Source organism: Brassica napus, chromosome C9 (genome assembly GCF_020379485.1).
Source record: "Brassica napus cultivar Da-Ae chromosome C9, Da-Ae, whole genome shotgun sequence".
Lineage (NCBI taxonomy): Eukaryota > Viridiplantae > Streptophyta > Magnoliopsida > Brassicales > Brassicaceae > Brassica > Brassica napus.
The window spans coordinates 50,115,410-50,137,885 of record NC_063452.1 but is presented as its reverse complement, the minus strand read 5'-3'; the positions used below and the strand labels follow the sequence as shown (position 1 = coordinate 50,137,885).

Genomic DNA, 22,476 nt, shown 5'->3' with positions numbered 1-22,476 from the left:
GTTGCATTAATGTATAACTAGACCCTGATCCGCGCGCTAGCGCGGGTTTGAATTTTCGGTTTTTGGTTATTTATTTAACTAAATAATGTATTTGTAATATTTGATGCATTATATTCACCAAGTAAATAATTTTTTGGCATCTTAAACCATCTATTTACGATGAATATTCGATATCATGTAAAAAATTGAACAAATAGACGTAATTAGAGAATTGTAGACGATATAAAAAAACAATGGTTATTAATGTAAAATATGAAGAAATATTATATTATGACTTAGTATGACATAAAAGATTATAAATTAGTTATACATGTTTAAAAAAAATAATTTTTAAACTTCTATGAAAAATTTAACATATAAAAAAAGCGATGAATTAGTCATCAAATTGTAAATAATTTCATAATTTTATTAATAATAAATTATTTATAGTTTTTGTTTTTCGTCAAGATAATTATTAAATGTCCATAACATTAATATGTTAAAAGGCCATATTATGAAAGCCCATGTTGTAACCGTTTTTTCCGGAAAGTGTAACAAAAAAAATTACATTTAACTCTTCATTTTGTTTAAGTTTGTGTCGGTAAAAGATTTAAAAAAAATCTCTCTATCTTTTTCATTGTTCAATTTGAAACTTATTATGCGGAAATCATACGCAAATATAGGCAATTGGTTGGAATCTCTATATCTTTATATTCTTATAAATTATAAATTTATTGTTTCATCTTCTGCAAGCAAATCAATTACCGAAGTAATAGATCAATTGGTTGGAATCAAATCTATTCTTATAATTAGTGTAATTATGGTTACAGTTTCTATATTTAATAGGTACATTAAAGATACGACATTGAAGATATTCTGTTTTGACTGATAGAAGATATTGGATTTTGATTTTGTATTTAATTATTTGTTTTTTATAAAGCTTAGAAAATAAATGGGATGATTGGTTGGTTGATACATCCTATAAAGAAAACGAAAATTATAGGTGGTTTGAATATTTTACATTGATCGATGCATGATGTAAGTTGACTATATAAAACTTGAACATGATCATTTCAAACTAAAGTATAGGTAGGTTATATGCATTTGTTATATTGTAGTTAATATATTTTAAATATTACATAAGTCAAGTGATTCACGTTTTCGTAAAAATAAAATTCAAGTTCATTATTGGGCCGTACTCGTACGTAATAAGCTACGTTAAATATGATGTATTTTTAGGTTCATTTAATGACAATAAGTTTAAATTTGATTAAGAAAAACTCATTAATTTAACTGGAAAAGACAAGTATTAAAATAGATAGGTTTATTTAATGATATAAGTTTAAATTTGATTAAGGAAAACTCATTAATTTAACTGGAAAAGACAAACATTAAAGTAGGTAGTTTAATTTAATTCTCAGTGGCATAGAAGTGTAAATAAGTTAGAAAACTTAGGGGTATTTTTTAATGGGTACTTCTCTTTTAATAATAGAGATTATATTTATAACATTCAAAGAATATCAACAATATTTCACAAACTATAACTCTGAATATTTGGCACTTCAAATCTTTTCCACACTAGGAAGGTTAAATTGCAACTTAAAAAGGAATTCTTCCCTTCACTAATTCAGAATCATGATAATTTTACCTTCACTACCTCTTATATCCCATTTTATAAATCTTTATATGCCGACATGTGTCCGCGTCCAAAACGTGGCGTTTCATTAACTTGGAGTTGGAGATCGTGTGGGTTTTTGGTGTAACTCATAAACATGCGGGAATATTGTCGTGTGGGCTTTAGATCAAATTAAAAATAATACTTTTAACAGTATAATTTTATATTTTAGTAAAAAAATAATATAGTGTTCTTCGTCTTATGAATACGTCATAAAACAGCTCTTATGATATTGTTGATATTCAATCCGATCATACCGGTATGACAAATTAATGTAAATCAACAGAACCGAGTACGGGGTTTTAATTAGATTTACATGTGTCGAAAATACAATAAAATGTTTTTTTAATTTTAATGTGTAAAATAGCCCGTAAAAACCAAAAAACTAGATGAACCAATAGGTTTATACTATATAAGTGAACGTACATATAAAATGTATAATATTGTATAGTGAATGCAAAATTGAATTTACTAATTTGATATACATATATTGAGCATTTAACATATGAATAATATTTTCGCAAAAAAAAAAAACATAGGAATAATTATTTGCTTTACCCATTTACGTCAATTTTTTTTTAAGGTCCATGATTTCACGATAAATAGTGCTCCTAACTTCTTTTTTTTCCATACAATAGAGCAAACATATTATTATATATTACTCCTACTTAGCTATTTGAATAAACGAACACTGATATTTGAAAATTTTGAACGATTTCCTTTGTACGGTAAACAGTTTTATTTCAAAGTATTAATACACCAATGCAAAAATATATTTTTCAAGATAATTACACGCATTTGCAGCGTAAGCTCTTTATTACATACGAGCATGAATACTATAAAAACACGTCCATGCAATATTATCATTTAATTTAAATATATTGTTAATTTATAATGCAAGTTTCCAAAGTATTAATAACTTCTAAATTAATAGTAAAACCTATCTAATAAATTCTAAACTTATTTAATAACGATAGACCGTACTCAATTCAAAGAGTGGCAGGAAAGTTGAAGTATGACTTTCATTAGGAGAAAACTATCACATTTTAATTAAAACATACACAGACCAAACAATTCACACTAACAAAAAGTTGTTTTGGCTTAGATAATATAAGCTTTTCCTTAACATATTTATGTTGCATGATCATTGCATAATTATATGTAGACATCATTAATCTTATTATATTAGATTGTTCTTCATAGAATAATGAAAGTTACTGTCATTTTAATTCAGTCCAAAAATATTTATTAAAATTAACAACATGATCTCCAAATTCTATTTATTTATTTTTGTTAATATTGTTTTTAATCTACAATTTAAAAAAAAATGTTTATAAAATTAATGTAAGTTCATATAAAATAGTTTTTTTCTAACTTCCCGCCCGTAAGCGGGCCGACCCTAGTCTATTGATATAAAGAAACGGTCTCTCTTCTCCTAGGCTGCCACCTCAGCAAATAGTCTTACCAGAACGCGACACTTGTCCAGTCTATTACTAAACTCTACGTTTCATTTATTCATGTTTGTAATTCGTTTGGGCTTTTGTGCATATTTGGTATCTCTGTTAAGTTCTATGAATCCCATATGCTAAAGAATAAGTCAATATGATCGCAACGCGTCGTTTTGTATCATATGGGTTGAAGCTCTTTCTCCGCCGTCGCGATATGGGGTCATACCCTAGGGTTTCAATTCAGTTGATTCATCTGCCTCCTACCGATCAAGAAATCCACCAGTTACATCATTTCTCACGATCTACCTTCAATACGAACTTTTCTCTTGGAAGGCGGTGGAACTTCGAGTATAAAAAGGTTAGCATCCCTACTCTCAATACCATCCTATCAATCTATTGAAACAACGAATCTGAAAAGAGACTTCAGGTTTGTTAAAAATATATCTCTCTGTTACATAAATTTTTTTTTGACATTTTTGTTGTGTCTGTGTGCAGAAGTTGAGTAGTTGAAAAAGAGGATGGCGAAACTACTGCTTGGTAAAGACATGTCAGGTTCTGGTGAAGGAGTTTGGCCTGCCATCTCGAACGCTATTACCAATCTCTAAGGTAATTAGCTTTAGCTATAGATAAATGGTGGCTTCCTCTGCCACGTGTGCCATCTGATGGACTCTCTGAGCAGTCCAGGAAGAAGCTAGACCACACTCCTGATTTCACTAACCAAATCTTGAAATCGTGTATGTCAGTCAACCTTGGTTTGAAATGGCGCAAGGCGAGACGAAGCGAGGAGGCTTGAGCTTAGCGCCCATCGCCATGGCGCCATTTTGCCATCTCTTTGTGTACCTGCAACACAAAATGTACTATGCAAGACCATCTATATACATATTAGTTAAACAAGAATGCTAAGACAGAAACTAAAAACACCAAATCCATAAATAAAACTCAAAGGTTCATATACCAAATTCAAAGCTGAAAACACCAAATTCAAAGCTAAAAACACCAAATTCAAAAGCAAATGAACTTCTAGTCACATTCATAACCATTCTCCTCATACTCCAAATCTTTCTCGTAGCCAAACCCTTCCTCTCCTTCAATGTCATCATCATCTTCATCAACCAAATCCAAGCGCTTGTTCTGAGTTGAAGAACTCACAATTCCTTTCCCTTTGTTGTCCTTAGGAGTTTTTGCTCCTCTAGTAGTGTAGCTTGGTTCTTCAGCTCCCACTGCTTTGCTCACCACACTCCACGTCAAGTCTTCATCATCATGGACAAAATCATCATCTTCATCATTGGACGAGATTCCATCCATCTTTCCCATTAGCCATTCATTGCTATCATCTATCTCATCCAACAAAATTGGATCCTTAGCATCATTTCTCCATCCTACGCTGCAAAGCACGATTGTACTTGACAAACACCATGTCATTCAATCGGCTTTGAGCTAGTCTGTTCCTTCTCTTGGTATGCAGCTATGTTTTATCAAATATCAGTCGCATGTTCATGTAAACTGAGAGTAAATATAGAGATTTGAAAAGCTTACAAGTTGAAAGGCTCCCCAGTTTCTTTCACAACCTGTTGCACTGCATGTAAGACTTAGCATCTTGACTGCAAATGTAGAAACCCGTAAAAAAAAAAAAAAAAAAAAAGAATGGTCGAGTATGTTTGTGGTGGTCGAGTCGCGGGTGATAAGGATCGATCGAGAAGCTTTAAAGTACGAGGTGGGAGAAGAAGTAATCGTGGGTGAACTATGAGTCGAATAAGTTGCTCGACCATAGTTAGAAGATGTTTTAGATTGACCAGACAGACGTTTTGGAAGCATAACAATTTTGGAAGCACGACGGTTTAGAAGCTCGACGTTTTTGAAGACCGACGTTTCTTCATCACGAAGTTTTCTCGGAAAATCTTCATATAAGTCTGGAGACATCATAAGTTGGAAGTAGGACGGTTCGGGGGTGTTACAGAGGTGGTATCAGAGCATGGTTTCGTCCATGCTTCCGGAACTCATGATTTAATCGGTTTTAAATATTTATCGAGTCAAAATGAGTCACAAAAGGCATTAGGGAAACCGGTCACGTCCAGTAATAAGATTTATTGTTTAAGGAATTATGATTGAGATAGTGGAATCTAGAATTGCTAGGTTGCTGGTTAGCACTGTTAGGTTGCTGGTTAGCATTGCTAGGTTGTTTGATTAGCACTGCTACGTTGTTGTTAGTAGACTGTTGGGATTAGTTGTCTACTAACTTGTGTGTGAAGTGTTCTTTTGAATTGCAGCGAGTAAGTGTGTTCGTTGATCGGAACTTTAAGGGATGAAAACCTTAAAGTGGAGGGAGTTCGAGGCCAAACCCAAACCCGAAGCGAAAGAGGAGAGACAGATTTAGAGAACTGGGCTGTGGTATGGACTGGACAGATGGGAGGAAACAAGTCTTCGTTGGGAAAGGACTTTATCAAGAGTTGGGAAGACGAATATCGAGAAAATGCTTGGAGTAATCAGGAACAAGCATGGACCAGTTCGTATTATGGGAAATCAGAGTGTTATTGCAGAGCAACAGTAAGAGATAATCCAACGATCATTCAACTGAAGACGATTGTGGAGGCCTTGAAGAGGACACTTAAGGAACGATTGTGGACAGCGTAAAGATATATGGAGACGAGTGGAGAATGTCGCGAAGATGAGCAATTGCGCAACTAAGAATTCGAGGACGAATTCTATTAAGGGGGGGGGGGGGGAGAATGTAGAAACCCGTTAAAAAAAAAAAAAAAAAAAAAGAATGGTCGAGTATGTTTGTGGTGGTCGAGTCGCGGGTGATAAGGATCGATCGAGAAGCTTTAAAGTACGAGGTGGGAGAAGAAGTGATCGTGGGTGAACTATGAGTCGAATAAGTTGCTCGACCATAGTTAGAAGATATTTTAGATTGACTAGACAGACGTTTTGGAAGCATAACAATTTTGGAAGCACGACGGTTTAGAAGCTCGACGTTTTTGAAGACCGACGTTTTTTCATCACGAAGTTTTCTCGGAAAATCTTCATATAAGTAAAATATTATTCTGGAGACATCAGAAGTTGGAAGTAGGACGGTTCGGGGGTGTTACAGCAAATCTCTGAGATTTGGAGCTGATGATCCGTATGCTGACCACCAGTCAGCTGTAAAAAATAAGAATTCTAGACTTACACTACAAGAAAACAGCGGCATACTGAGGGAAAAAATCGTCGGTATGTCGTCGGAATAACGCTATTCCGACGACATACCGACGAAAAAAATCCTCAAAAATAACTCCTCGAAAATTCATCTTTCCTCGGAAATCCCTCGGAAATTTCCGATGGAATTCCGAGGAAATGAATTTCCTCGGAATTTTCCGAGGAATTTTTTCGTCGGAAATTCCTCGGAATATTCCGAGGAAGATGTCGTCGGAATATTCCGAGGGATACACTTCCTCGGAATATTTCCAAAATTAAAAAAAAAATTATAAATTTATTTTTTTAAATTGAAATTCGAAAATATAAAATTAAAATTGAAATAGAAAACATATTTAAAATACAAAAAATTATAAAATAGTTTTTATAAATAAAAAAATGTTTTATAAATACAAAATTAGTTTTAATAAATAGAAATATTTTTATGAATATGAAATCATCTTTTTATAAATACAAAATAGTTTTTATAAATACAAAAAATAATAAAATAGTGTTTATAAATCAAAAAATGTTTTATAAATACAAAATTAGTTTTAATAAATATAAATATTTTTATAAATATGAAATCATCTTTTTATAAATACAAAAAATAATAAAATAGTGTTTATAAATCAAAAAATTTTTTTATAAATACAAAATTAGTTTTAATAAATATAAATATTTTTATAAATATGAAATCATCTTTTTATAAATACAAAAAATAATAAAATAGTGTTTATAAATCAAAAAAATGTTTTATAAATACAAAATTAGTTTTAATAAATATAAATATTTTTATAAATATGAAATCATCTTTTTATAAATACAAAAAATAATAAAATAGTGTTTATAAATCAAAAAAATGTTTTATAAATACAAAATTAGTTTTAGTAAATATAAATATTTTTATAGATATGAAATCATCTTTTTATAAATACAAAATAGTTTTTATAAATACAAAAAAATAATAAAATAGTATTTATAAATCAAAAAATGTTTTATAAATACAAAATTAATTTTAAAATATGAAATCATCTTTTATAAATCCAAAAATCGAATTTATATACAAAGAATGTTTTGTATATTTAAAAATAGTTTTTATAAATACAAAAATAAAAAAAATAGTGTTTATAAATAAAAAAAAAATTTTATAAATACAAAATTAGTTTTAATAAATATAAATATTTTTATAAATATGAAATCATCTTTTATAAATCCAAAAATCGAATTTATATACAAAAACGTTTTGTAAAATCGAATTTATATAGAAAATTTTTTTTGTAAATACAAAAATAATAAACAATTTGTAAAACAAGTTCTAAATCAATTCAACACAACCAAATCACAATTCTAAACCTATTACACAACAAATCACAATCCTACCCAATCACCCTAACAAAAATCTATCAAAAACCTAACAAATAGGACCTAAGAGAGTGGGATAGGGTCCTTACATGATTTGTAAGGGAATGGAAAAGATTCGCCGGAGAGATCGTCGCGAGAGAAGGTGGAGAACGCCGGAAGGAGAGAGAGATCGCCGGAGAGGAAGAAGAGAGAAATGGGGAAGAAGATGCGGTTCGAGTTTATAAAACCTTCGGTCTGACGGATATTTTCCGTCGGAATTCCCTCAGTATTTTCAATTTCAATTTTCGCGAAATATTTGGCGGCTTGTTTGCCCGGTTAAATGAAAATATTCCGAGGAAATTCCGACGGCCACTTAAATATCCGTCGGAATTTCCTCAGAATATTTTCATTAATTCGAGGAAAAATAATATCCTGTGCATATATTTCTATTAATTTATATTGTTCTTCGGAATTTCCTCGGAATATTTCGAGGAAATACCGAGGAACTAGTGTTTGGGGTTTCAAAACATCAATTTTTTTTGCCGTATTTCATTTCTTATACAATTGTAATGCATACCATTGAGGATTCTTTGTATAGATGAGCATAAACCATGAAAAAACAAATTTCAAAACGAATTGTAAGTATTCCATTTACCGTTCATTAAAGTGTATAAGTGTTTCTCTTATGTTGTGGGGATTTCGTTCATACAATCGGAAAAGTGTTTATTATAGGGTAAGGAACAAATTTTTGACTTCATAATGAACGTAAGACACTTAATAAGGGTTATATAGGTGTTATTCAAACCGCAAAACGTTGTTTTCGGTTTAAAAACCCTATTTCCTCGGAATTTCCTCGGAATATTCCGAGGGAATTCCGAGGAAACCCTTTTCTTCCTCGGAATTCCGTCGGAATATTCCGAGGAAATTCCGAGGAACTAGTGTTTGGGGTTTCAAAACGTCAATTTTTTTTTAAAATGGATCGATCGATGGATATATGTCCAAAAACGCATCGATCGATCACTAAGATGGACCAAAGCGTAACAATGTGATCGATCGATGAGATTATCCCATCGATCAATCTAGGATATCAAGTGTTCCTCGGAATTTCCTCGGAATATTCCGAGGAACTACTGTTTTGGGTTTCAAAATCTCGAATGTTTTTTTATAAACGCATCGATCGATGGATTTATGTCCAAAAACGCATCGATCGATCACTAAGATGGACCAAAGCGTAACAATGTGATCGATCGATGGGTATATGTCCAAAAACGCATCGATCAATCACTTGTTCGTCGGAATTTCCTCGGAATTTTGTGAGGAACACATTTCTCCTCGGAATTTCCTTGGAATATACCGACGGATTAATGTTTCCTCGGAATTCCGTCGGTATATTCCGAGGAAATTCCAAGGAAACCCAAAATTTGGGCTTCCTCGGAATTTCCTCGGAAATTCCTCGGGAAATTCTGAGGATTTCATTTTCCGTCGGAATGTCCGTCAGAATACCGATATTTTCTTGTAGTGTTAGTTTAAGAATACAAAACGTACAATGCTTAAAACAACTCTATCTTACCTGGCGATTTAATCTCCCTTTGCCTGATAGCCATTGGAAGACCAAAGAGGCCACTTGCACTCTTAAAAACTTCAAGCTCCACCATGATCATGTCTTGGACAGCACTATCTCGAACCAGCTTTGTGATGCAGTTGTACAGCCTAGTCTCCACTTCCTCACAACAAACATCAGCAGAATGAGTATAATGAACAGCTGGATTGAGGAAATACCCTGCTGCGTGAAGTGGTTGATGTAACTGACAGTCCCAGCGCTTGTCAACCATCTCAAAGACCTTCTCATATTTCTCCTTCTTCCATTTGAAACTCTTAGCATTAGTTTCCTTCGCCCTATCCATTGCAGCGTTGATGTAGCCCATGGCTGGTTTCTTCTCGCCATCAACCATCCGGAGCACCTTCACCAAGGGACATGTTAGCTTCAGAGCATAAGCTATGTTCCTCCAGAAGCTCTCTTGAAGAATATACTGCTTCATCTTCCTTGCTCCTGCTTCTTTAGGCCATTTAGACTTGTTCCATTCCTCTGAGGTCACCATCTTCTTCAAATTGGCTTGCTGAAGGTGAAACTGAGTCATGGTGATGAAGGAAGTTGCAAATCGAGTTACAGCAGGTCGATGCAAGTTCTTCTGGTTCGTGAACCTTCTCATCATGTTGACTAGAGGAACACGGCAGTAGATGTAGGCATTGACAAACATACACTTCTTCATTGCGTTCTTCACAGCATATCTTTCCAATGTCCTCCAGCATCAGATCAATACAATGGGCAGCACAAGGAGTCCAAAAAAGATGTGGACATTTAGCTTCAAGCAGCTTCCCAGCCTTCACGTAGTTGGAGGCATTGTCAGTCACAACTTGAATCACATTCTTCTCGCCAACTTCCTCAACCATCTCATCCAACAACTTAAAGAGCATTGTAGCATCTTTCACCACCTCAGATACTTCTTTTGACCTGATGAAAACCAAGCCTTTAGGTGAGTTAACCAGGAAGTTGACTATGTCTTTCTGTACCACAGAATCACGCCATCCATCAGACATGATTGAGCATCCTTACACTGCCCACTCCTCTCTGTGACCAACTAGCTGAGCATCAACGTTTGCTACTTCATTCTGAAGTAAATTGAAGCGGAGTTCGTACATTGAAGGAGGCTTTAATCCCATTCCATACTGCCCAATCAACTTAGTCATCTCCTTGAAACTGTCGTGTGTAGCAGCATTGAAAGGGATCCCAGCATCGTAAAACCACATTGCTATGCCTCCACATACTTTCTCTCTTAGCTCCTTGTCACAAACTCCAAAGACTCCCATCATATCCTTTCTGCCTTTCAAGATCTCTGGAGGCAGTGACGTCACAAACTTATCCAAAGGTCCACGGTTCTTCCTCTTGATAGTCTTTCGTTTTGGCTGATCAGCTTCCAAGTCCTCCACATCATCTTCATTCACGGCAGGTTGAAACTGCATTGCTAGAGCTGCTCTTTCTTCAGCTCTTTTCACCATGTAGTTTTGCAGCTCAGCTCTGACATGTTCTGGACAGATTGGACACTTCTTTGCATTCTTATACCCTCCAACAAGATGTTGCTTCAAGCGTGAAATACCAGCAGTCAGCACCTTGTAGCAGAAGGTACATTTCCAATGGTTGACGCTGTTATTAACAATGGTTCCATACTTCCTTCCCGGATCTACTTGTTGGCCTTCTCCTTGAGACCCTCCTCCTTGAGATGTTCCAGCTCCAGCGTCAGACATGATCACCTGCAACATATACAAACATGGAATGAGAAAAAGCTATTGAGTAGATAAAAGAAGCCATGATATAATCAAAACATGATCACAATTCACAACTACTACACAGACAAACATGAAATAAGAAGAAGCTACTGACTTAAGAAATACATGATCATAAACGTTTATTAAAGAAAAAAACTACTGACTTAAGAAGAAGAAACTATGACCTAAACAAAGAATGAGAAGAAGCGTAAAGAAGAGAGTTACTAATGAATTAGAAAACCTTGCAAATGATAAGCTACTGCCGTAAGTTAAAGAGAAGAGAAGCTAATGATTTTATTTAAGGTTTGTGGGTTATTTATATAAGAGAAGAAGTAGGGTTAGTGGGATTGTATCCTAGCTTAGTGGGATTGTGGATGCCCTCCTCTACACGCCTATAGTATATATTTTTGATACACTAAATATTCTCATAAACCGTTTTTGATAATTGTACAATTTTGAATCAATTTTTTTTTTGTATAGGTACAACAAATCGGCGCTTTTACCGCTTTAGCAAAATATAAAAAACGAGGAAAAGCTAGGGTTTTACGTACCTCGCCTGGCAATGGGGTCCCTTGGTGATGAGGTCCTCGCTTGGTGGCGCTTAGTGCCATGGCGCTAAAAACGGTCGCTTTTTTAAACCAAGCAATCAACAGCATTGCTTTAGCTGAAATGGAAGTCCCACAAGCATACCGTGAAGCTCTTCCAGAGGTATGATAAAAACTTTTAAATCTCATAGCCATTTTTCTGAAGTTGCGTCTGAATCACATTGTTCTGTCAACATAACGGGAGGCCATGCCTTGGAGATTTTCTTATAGAAACATCACGTCTGATAACTTCTCAGCAGATTACTTGCTTGGAGTCAAGAACAACAAAACCACGTGCTCCTCCTTCAAATTTGTACTCTTTTGATTAAGAACTAGATGCTGACCTGCGCGGGATTGTTTATAGTTTATGTTTTTAATTATAATTTTATGAAATTTTATAAATTTCGGTTTGCGTCCAAATTGTATTTTTAATTTTTGGTTTGGTTCTAGTTCAGCTGTGGGTTTTGGTTTTCGGTTCAAGAAATATAGTAATTGTTCGATTATTTATGAATTTGCTTGGTTTCGGTTTTGTTATTTTGCTTTGGTTCAAATAACAATATTAGAAACCGATAATATTTTGAGTTCAATTCGAATGCGTGGCTCTGAATATGAATTTGGCATTTTATATCTTGATTCTAGTTTAGATAGCTATAATTTTGGTTACAGTTTTGGTTTTTATTTTTTTGTTATTGAATGACTTACTATTTTAAATATGTTTAGAGAATAGGTATATCTCAAGGTAATATATTTTAAATTTCGTACTTTTATGTGATCAGTGTAAGCTGTATATTATTTTTGGATTTTATGTGATAGTATGGACTTAGTGTCCACATATATAATTTGAGTTTCGTAGTTTATGCTATGGATGGGCAGAAAATTCTGAATCAGAAGAACCAAACTGAATCGGATCTGAAAATATAGTATCGAACCAAAATCAAAACTGGTTAAATATCCTAAAAGGTTCAAACTTTTAGTATCTCGAAAACTGGATCCACCCAAAACCAGCAAATATCTGAATATATCTGAAGTAGATTTATATACCTAAATATATTAATTATTTGAAGATTTAATATTCATTAAAATATCCAAAATATATAAGATTTTTTGAAGTTGTCCAAACTACTTAAAAAAATATATACAAATAATCAAAAATAAATATCTAAAATAGCTAAACAATACTCGAAACACCAAAAATACTTGATATATCTATCGATTCTCCATCTAAATATTTAACCCAAACCAATTTTAATGTTAATTTAAGTATTTTAGCATATATTATTAAAATTTATATGTTATATTATTTTATTTTTATATTTTGAGAAATTTCAAGTGTATATGAATTTTAAAATTATTGAAAATAATTTAAATGGGTAATCCAAACCCAAACCGAACCCGCAAAGATTCGAGCCAAAATTTGTAAATACCCAAATGAAGCTGAAATCTTTAATCTTGAAAATCCGAAACCCGAATAGATCCAAACCGAATACAAAAAGGTATCTGAAAGCCCACCCTTGTGCTCTGTTTCATTGATTATGAGCAGCCCATGAAACAATATTTTTTACTCCCTTCGTTTCTTAAAGATATATGTTTTGATGTTTACACGCATATTAAGAAAACATACTAATCATGCATCGTTTTTTTAAATTATCAAATTCCAATGTTTTTTAGCCAATGGTCTTTCAATAAATCCAATTAATTTTATTGAAATTTGTAATTTTTGTATAAAAAACGTAAAAAATCTATCTTTTTGAAAAAAAAAAAAAATTTCTAAAACTTTTTTCTTAATGAAACGAAAGGAGTACTTGTTTAGATATGATAGTGTGGCCAAACTATATTCGAAATTTTGATGGTGTTAAAAAAATCTCAAATTATACACGAGAAGTTAGCTTAGGATTTGTCCGTGAATGAATAAATTAGAATCGGTTTGTTCACATTATGAAAAAATCTGAAGATATAGGATCAATAGAACATTTTCACATGCTAGAAATATATAAAAGACACAATGCAGAAAGTCAGCGAAAATGAGAGGGCAACGTATAACTTACTCGCACTGTTTTGCTGTGCTCCCATTACTATCATTGGATGTGACAATGCTCGTATATGTGGCATACTCAGTGCCATAAGACTCCAAAAGTAAACACCAGTGCATTCCCAGTAGTTTTTGCTCTGTCAGAATTCTGTAGAATTAGAAGAATGACCGCCACTTGTATCTAACTTAGTATTAGAACCTTGATTTTCCATGAGTATTCTTTATTACTCTCCATGACGCTTCTCTAATTGGTCTTTTATTGTTTTTTTTTTTTTTTTTGATAATCCAGGTATCCGGACCTTAGTCCGACTATCCCACCGTGTCCAACCGGAACTGGCGGGTCCTGGCGGCCAAACGGAAACTCTGTTAAATCCGCTGTGGCCGGGTCTCGAACTCGTGATGGCGGACACCTCAGCTGAGGTTTCTATACCACCAGACCACGAGGCCGGTTTGGTATTTTATTGTTTCTAATTTCTTTTGTTTTTACCTCAACAACAGTGCCAAGATCTTTGCACTTCACTATTATTCTCTTTCAACCTCACATATGAACCCTTCACTATGATTTCGTTGAGATTCACCGTCTGTGCAATTCTCACAAGTATATCTTCCTTAGCTATTCTCACGTATGCTCCTTCTTTATCCCATGAGCGTGTAGCTTCCTGCAATGCAATGAGCAAATTATATCCACAACAACAATCATTAACTCATATGAATTGCTCATAATCTGAATCGGTGACATAGGTAATGGCATCAAATACATACACACACAAAAAACCCTAAATCATATGTAAACTAACAAATCAACTAAATTCTAAACACTAATTAAAAACTCAAATTTTATTTTTTCTAAGATTTTTAGTTTGGATTTGGAACCAAAACCCAGATATATTAGGTTTCATTGGATGTAATACATTGGCTTTGAGCCGATTGATTGATGATCTTCAATCAGAGGGCATCAATGGTATCTTTCACTCCTAACCCAAAACCCTAAACGTATCTCCCACCTATCCAACTGCTTTTTTTTTTTTGACTTCAAACGGCCATTCTATTATCCAACTGCTTTAAACCACGAGAAATACACAAATGATCATTACTATAAAAAGGATAACAGTATTCTTAAGCAATATCCGATAGAAAGAGAGAAGCAAACAGAGATTGAAGTCGACTTTTTTTGCTGGAAAATTGTATAAGGCTATAAGCATGTTCGTCAAGACCAAGAATTTCGTTACGGTTTAGAATTATGTTTGTGAAGGATGAGATATTAGTTGGTTTAGTTTAAGTATATTGGTTACCATAAAATTGCATATGAAGCTTGTCTTTAATTATCTTTAGTCAGAACATTCAATGAGTCCAAAAATAAAATATGTCATGGTAAATTTCAAATAGGACTTTGTTTTAATAGATTAGATAATAACACTAATAATTTGTTATATACCACATCTGTTTTTATATAGTAATTTCATTACTCTTTGAATATTGTTTAAGAAGTTTAAAGTAAAGTGTTAATATAAAAGTAATCATAAAATTAAATTTAACAAATTCCATGTATTGAAATTAAATAATTCACTTCAAACTATTTATACTTGAATGAAAATTTATGAAATAAAATTTAAACTGTTTCCATATGGATAAATCCTGTGCGAAAACTAAGTCAAAACATGAACAAATATAAAATATCAAAGTTTCGGACACACTTATAACTAAGATATTTCCCAGCTCCTTTGTATCTACATATACTAACTTACTGATTTACAAATCAGCCATAAAAATTTACATATATCCTCTCTTATGTATAAAGTACAGTGATGAGCACAATACTAATCAACAATTGTAATAATTGATAACCCAAAACAACAATCATATAGAATTAGTCCAGCAGAATAATATATTACTTTGAACTAATTAGTCTTTCATATATGACCATCAAGAATAAAACCGCCAGTCGTTATTTTAAGAAATAATAATTTAGCTTATTTAGTCAATAAAAACTACAAAATATAAATGGAAACCTGATGTGATCTTGGGCTGATTTATGAAGTAAAAAACATGGAAGACATTCATAAATCAACCCATGATGTTAGCTAACATGTCTAATCCATTTTTATGAGGTTACACAAAAACAAGTGGTTCTTTTGCACTCTAAGAAAAATGATGAAAATCAGAAACTAAATTGCATGAAAAACTTCTATCTCCTGCATGCAAGGAATGCTTGTTCAAAAAACATCCTCTCTCCTCCATGAACTGTTTTGTGATTTCTTTTGTATTAATTATCTAGCTTTCTCAACAAGTTTAGTTTTTTATAAATAAGTTGTAATCTCTATAGAAATAAAATAAGCTTTGAGTATTATTTTTGGAATCTTGAGAGGGATTCTCACTTTTCTTTCAATGGTGTGTAATATTCATTGATCTTTTCGATCCGTCTTGCTGCGACATATCCAAGGGATCAGACCGATTCATCATGGTTCATCATATACAATCAACCTCATTGTCGTCTAAGTGCATCATATCCTAGAGCATTGAGTTGGTATATCGGAGGCCTTCTGCATCCTTCGTGCGACCTTTCACTCTACATCCTTTTCTTTGAAGCTCTGCGGTTTCATAGCATCAAGGTTTATTCCTTTTACCAATTTAGAATTCCGACTCCTCGGGAGATTTTCATCAAAACCTTTATAGAAATTATTAACCTTTATAGAAATACAGAAAATTGTGTATTTTGGTATTAATACACTACGTGGAATCTAGCAGAATAAGTTCTTATTTTATTTTTTAGTGAACAAATTAATAACAAAATTATGGTTCGTTTTAAACATCACATCACAAACAACCTATTTCATCTCATTTAACAATTAGAAATTTATAAATCTTCTCGAATTTAATAATTTTATTTATAACTTTCAGGTTTTTTGTTTGTTTGTTTTATAAGGAAATCAGAGGTTAAAAATTGCTATGAATCTTGAAATTGAAAAGATAAAAAGAAACAATTATTATTAGGGCTAGCATTTCAATTTGTTGTATTTTTCAGGTTATAACCGTTTATTTAGATGAAAAGTTGTCTTTTTAACACTTAAACCTTTTCAACTCTATTTATTTTACTACATACATCTTTTCATTTGTAGGTTCTTGTTGCATAATCTCATTATAACAAGGGGAACCATTTTATACTGTTAACAATATTCTAAAATAATTAAGAATTGCATACCATTTTAGATCCAGTGAAAAAAAATAAAAACTCATTTATGTTTTTTTTCAAAGACCTTTTATTTATCTTATTTCAATTTGAATAACTATTTCTGATTTGGAATTTGATATTTTTGTAAAAGATTTAAGTTGTAAAATGGTTTTCTTATTTGGTTGTGAAATATATACTTGGGAAAATTGCCAAAAATGACTCAAAGCTTGATTTTGAATACAAAAGTGTACCCCAAATTCAATCAATTACAAAATTGTACCCCAAATTCAATCAAATGCAAAAGTAACCTACAAGGCTAGTGAAATTACAATAACCTTCTTATGATTAAACAAAAAATATGTATTGAGTTTTACCATTTTAATCATCCGCGTGAGAAGACTTCCAAAGAAGTCTTCTCATAAAAGACTTCTTTGTAAGTTTTCTAATTCAGCAGATCTTAAAAATAATTTTAAAATTTTATAAAAAATATTTTGATGAAAAAAATTAAAATCATGTAATAATAAACATTTCTAAATGATGTAAATTTAGTTTTACTAAAATTGAATTATTTTCAACATAGATGAGTGACAGTAGATTAACTCATGATAGTCCTTGGTTTAGGGTTTGGTAACATATGTTATAATGATTTGGGTATATTTAGGGTTAGATTTTGAAATTTTATCTTTTGGTTTTTTTAAAACAAATTTAACTTATATATGTTTAGTGACTATCTAACTTGATTTAAACACTTTCTAAGTATCTTAAAAGTTTAAGAAAGTGTTTTTTTTTAGTTGTTTGATTATAGAGTCCCACCAAAATTTTAGTAGAATTTAGGTTTCACACCTCAATTTTAGAAGAATTTAGGTTTCCCACCTAAATCGAAGTCTTCCAGAAGTCTTCTCATGCATAAGATCTTAAAAGTAGTTAATAAATTTTATAAAAAAAATATTTTGAAAGAGAAAAAATCAAAATCATGTATTAATAAACATTTCTAAATGATGGAAATTTAGTTTTACTAAAATTGAATTATTTTGAACATAGATGAATGGATGTAGATTGAGTCATGATAGCCTTCGGTTTAGGGTTTGATAATATATGTTATAGTATTGTTGATATTTTTAGGGTTGGATTTTGAAATATTATCTTTTTTTTTAGTTTGACATATTTAATTAGTTGATTTAAACACTTTCTAAGTTTCTTTCAAGTTTAAGGAAGTGTTTTTGCTTAGTTATTGGATTATAAGGTCTGGAAGACTCAGAGAAGACTTTGGTTTAGGGTTTAGTAACATATGTTATAGTATTGTTTGTATTTAGGGTTTGATTTTAGAATCTTAACTTTAAAAAGAAATATTTGACCTACATATGTTTACTTTTGTGTATATTAAACACTTTATAAGTTGATTTTAAGTTTAATAATTGTTTTTTGCTATTTAGTTAGTTATTTGATTAGGTTATGGTTTGAAAAACTTCTTGAAGACTTCCAGAAGACTTCCGAAGAAGCCTTCTAACATATTCCCGCCTAAATTTTAGTAGAATTGAGGTTTCCCGCCTAAAGCGAAGCCTTCCAGAAATCTTCTGATGTATTTGATTTAGGGTCTAGAAGTCTTCTCAAGAAGACTTCCCAGAGAAGACTTCTGTATCGAAAATATTTAATCTAATTGAAATTTTTGTCTCCATATATAAAGAAAATTTACACATTCATTTTCTTCCTCTCAATTGACTGCAACAAAAATGTATTGTTTCTCACTCTAAAACTTTTCAACCTCTCTCTAATCTCTTTGAACATCAAAACACCAAACTTTAAATCTATTTCTCATTTATTTCTTATGTCTTCTCACTAATTTATCTTTTTTTTGTAGATTTTTTATTATATGGTTCTCATCTTTCACTCCTTCAAAGGTAGATCTATAAATTTTGGATATGTATTATTGTGTGCTCTATATATTAGATTCTAAAATTCTGTAGATTCTACTTAATGTGAATGTTTTGTTTATTATTTAAGCATAAAATTATATTTTTGAAGTTTTTCTCTGTTTTGAAGCCATTTGAATGTTTTTGAATTCGCAGGTCTTTTAGATCTGAGACAGACTTTGAAAAACTTTTCAGAAGATTCTCGGAAGACTTCTCGGAATACTTTAGGCAAGTCTTCTAATGCATTTTATGCTAGAAGACTTCCCACAAAGTCTTCAGGAAATCTTCCGAAGTCTTCTGCCCAAAGTTACAAATTTTGAATACGTATTTTGTGTGTGTTTATATATTAGATTCTAAAGAGTTATAGATTCAACCTAACTTGATTGTTTTGTTTATTATTTAAACATACACAATTTATTTTTGAAGCTTTCTCTGTTTTCAAATCATTTAAATGTTTTTGAATATCCAGATTTTTTAAGATATGAATCAGACTTTGGAAAACTTCTCAGAAGACTCTAGAAGACTCTTGGAAGACTTCTTGGGAAATCTTCTAATACATTTTATGATAGAAGACTGCCCACGAAGTCTTCTGAAGTCTTTTGCCCAAAGTGATACAACTTTTGAATATGTATTTTGTGTGTTTTATATATTAGATTCTAAAAAGTTATAGATTCAACCTAATATGATTGTTTTGTTTATTATTCAAGCATAAAGAATTTATTTTTGAAGTTTTCTCTGTTTTGAACCCATTTGAATGCTTTTGAACCCATTTTGATGCTTTTGAATATGCAAATTTTTTCAGATCTATGTCAGACTTTGGAAAACTTCTCAGAACACTCTTGGAAGACTCTTAAAAGAATCTCGGAAGACTCTTTGAAGACTTCTTGGGAAGTCTTCTAATGTATTTTATGCTAGAAGACTTTCCGCGAAGTCTTCGGGAAGTCTTCCAAAGTCTTCTGCCCAAAGTGGTACAAATGAATGATGTCAAGTGGAGTCCAAGCTTATCTATGTTGAGGAATGATATCAATCTCCATGTGTAATAGCTTTGTTTATGGTTTATTTTATGATTTTTATGTATACTATTTTAGTTGTGAATTCTTTTGTAAACTTGAAGAGATGTTAATCAAAAGAATTTGGTATATATGTTCATGTTTTTCCTAAAGTACTTTGACATTATTGAAGTTATTGATACAACATACCAAGAATTTTTTTTAACCATTCTACCCACTCATAACAAAACGCAACAAAATAAAACAAAAACTTAGTCAAATTTGCTAAAACTAAGAGAGAAGACTTCACAAGAAAACTTAGTCAAATTCACAAAAGATCAAACTTGAATTTTAAGTGAAAGTTGAAATTTTAAATCTCATGTAAGTTAAAAATTATACTTTATAATCTAAAAGGACACATTAAACCACATGACTTGATATTCTTGAAGTTAGTTAACACTTTTGAAAGTTAAAAACATACCTTGAAGTTACTTAACACTCTTGAAAATCTAACGTAGAAGACTTCCCCATAAGTCTTCCAGAGAAGACTTCTTAAGAAGTCTTTTGGGATTAGCTAGAAACATTAATAAACATAAATATTTGAAATCTCATAATTATCACCAAATAAGTTATGAATTTCATCCAGGAACCCCAATATTGACTAATACACATGAATTAATAAAAAGTATTAAAAAGTCGTTTTAATTGTAGAGAAAATGAAAGTTTATTAAACATTGACGTAGAAGACTTCTTAAGAAGACTACTATTTAGATCATTTTTGCAATTGCAAATTTACGAAGGAAAACTTCTTAAAAGTCTACTCTACAGAAGACATCTTAAGAAGTTTTCCTTTGTAAATATTGGCTTAATTTTAAATTTGAAAAATTCTCGAAAATGCCAGAGAAGACTTCTCGAGAAGTCTTCTCGGATAATCATGTTAGTTTTGCAATTGATTGAAGTTTGTCAGAAACTTGACTTTTGATAGAAAACTTCTCGGGGAAGACTTCTACAGAAGTCTTTTGAAAGTCTTCTCAATGTCTCAAGAAATCTACCTGGAATACTTTTGTAATTGACTATATTTGACTTTTCCAGAGAAGACTTCTCTCGGAAGACTTCTATTGAAGTCTTCCATCGGAAGATATCTATTGAAGTCTTCTTTCGTAACCAAAGGTTTGACCAAAACCCAGAATAAAATTTGAGAAGACTTCTCAAGAAGTTTTCTCATTAATATTAAATGTTCACTATTATTTTTCAATTGCAAAAGTAACCCCAGCAGACTTCTTGCGACAGTGAGAAGACTTCGGGAAAACTTTCAGAAGACTTCTATAGAAGTTTTTCCTGAGAAGTCTTCTATAAAAAGTTAAATTTCTGACAAACTTTGGTCAATTGCAAAACTAACCTATTATCCGAGAAGACTTCTCGAGAAGTCTTCTCTGGGATTTTCGTTTTTTTTTCTTAATAAAGGAAAGTTAGAAGACTTCTAGGGAAGTCTTCTTGATGGAGAACACATCTAGCGAAGTCTTCTGAAAGTCGTCCCGAAGTGTTCTGAAAGTCTTCGTGAACAGATCTGAGAAAAAAAAAGATTTCATACCTTGAGCTTGTGAGATTACTTGCTTTGCTTCTCCAAGCACCCAAAATTTCAATACAAAAGCTACCAAGTCGTTAATGACCAAGAATCATGAGCTTCAATGTCTCTATGAACCTTACAAAGCTTGGAATCAAAATCTTAGTTTTTTGGATGAATTTTAAGAGAGAGTGAAAGAGATGTGATTTATGTGCATAAGTAATGAGATATGAAGAGTAAAAATCGAAACTTTGATGCATTAAGAGTTTCAAATTGGTTGTTCATGGTGGTTAGTGTATTGATGGCGATGGCAATATTGTAAATACTTGGTGAAGATGAGGATGATAAGGTAAAAGAGTCATTTTCAAAAACAAAAAGAAAAAAAAATATAATGGCATTTTCTTGAATAATTCAAACTTTTTGGGTGAATAGGGAAAATAAAAGTTTCAAAAAAAAATATGGGTTATTTTTGTGTTTGACTTGAAATTTTACGTCATATTTGAAAAAAGTCCTATATACTTTATATTTGGTTTTAAAATTAAATGTATGTTATGTTTTTTGAGATAACCATCATTTGCTTCCCTAAACCTATATTTTAACATAAAAATATTTTATCATTAGTTAAAAGTTATCATGTTTAACTAACAAATTGATTATTTATTTAAAATATTAATTAAAAAGTTTGATCTTTCATATATCTGCATTTTTCACTTATGATCATAACTTTCTTAGAAACTATAACTAAGATTTTAACGTTTTCATCATCATTTTTGTAATATACATTTTCACTCTTAATTGTCTTTATTATTATAGTAACTTAAAAATATGTATTTTAATATATCTGATTCTAAACAATTAATCATAAAGTGCTACGAACATTTGGAAAATTCTGTATTAAATCATCATTTCATACCTTCACTTATAATATTTTTAATAATCTTAAATTGTTTTTCTTAACAAAAAAAATCATTTTTGTTTTAAATGTTTAACATATAATCATTTTTAAACTAATATTTCAAATTTAGTATTGATTAGTAAACCAAATACTTTTCAAGGATTGCATAAGTTTGGCATTAGTAATTTTATCCTCAATCTTTCTTAACTATATAAGTTATATAAATATATATATAATAAATATATATATATATATATTTTTTTAACAAACGAATATTTATATATTATCATTTTTGTTTTAAACATATAATAAATAATTATTTTTAATAGAATACTAAAATTTTAATATTTATTAGTAAACCTAATACTTTTGAAGGATTGCATCACTCTGGCATTAAT

At 31.4% G+C, this 22,476-nt stretch overlaps 1 protein-coding gene across 1 annotated transcript; it reads right to left on the bottom strand.

Moving 5' to 3' along the window:
• Positions 1-4,122: 4,122 nt before the first annotated feature.
• On the bottom strand, positions 4,123-10,212 carry LOC106405160. The gene is made up of 3 exons (XM_048768080.1): positions 9,875-10,212; positions 9,185-9,816; positions 4,123-4,481 (listed from the first exon to the last, which is right to left on the bottom strand). The coding sequence occupies exons 1-3, from the start codon at positions 10,210-10,212 to the stop codon at positions 4,123-4,125; spliced, it is 1,329 nt and encodes a 442-aa protein (XP_048624037.1).
• Between the last annotated feature and the right edge of the window lie 12,264 nt (positions 10,213-22,476).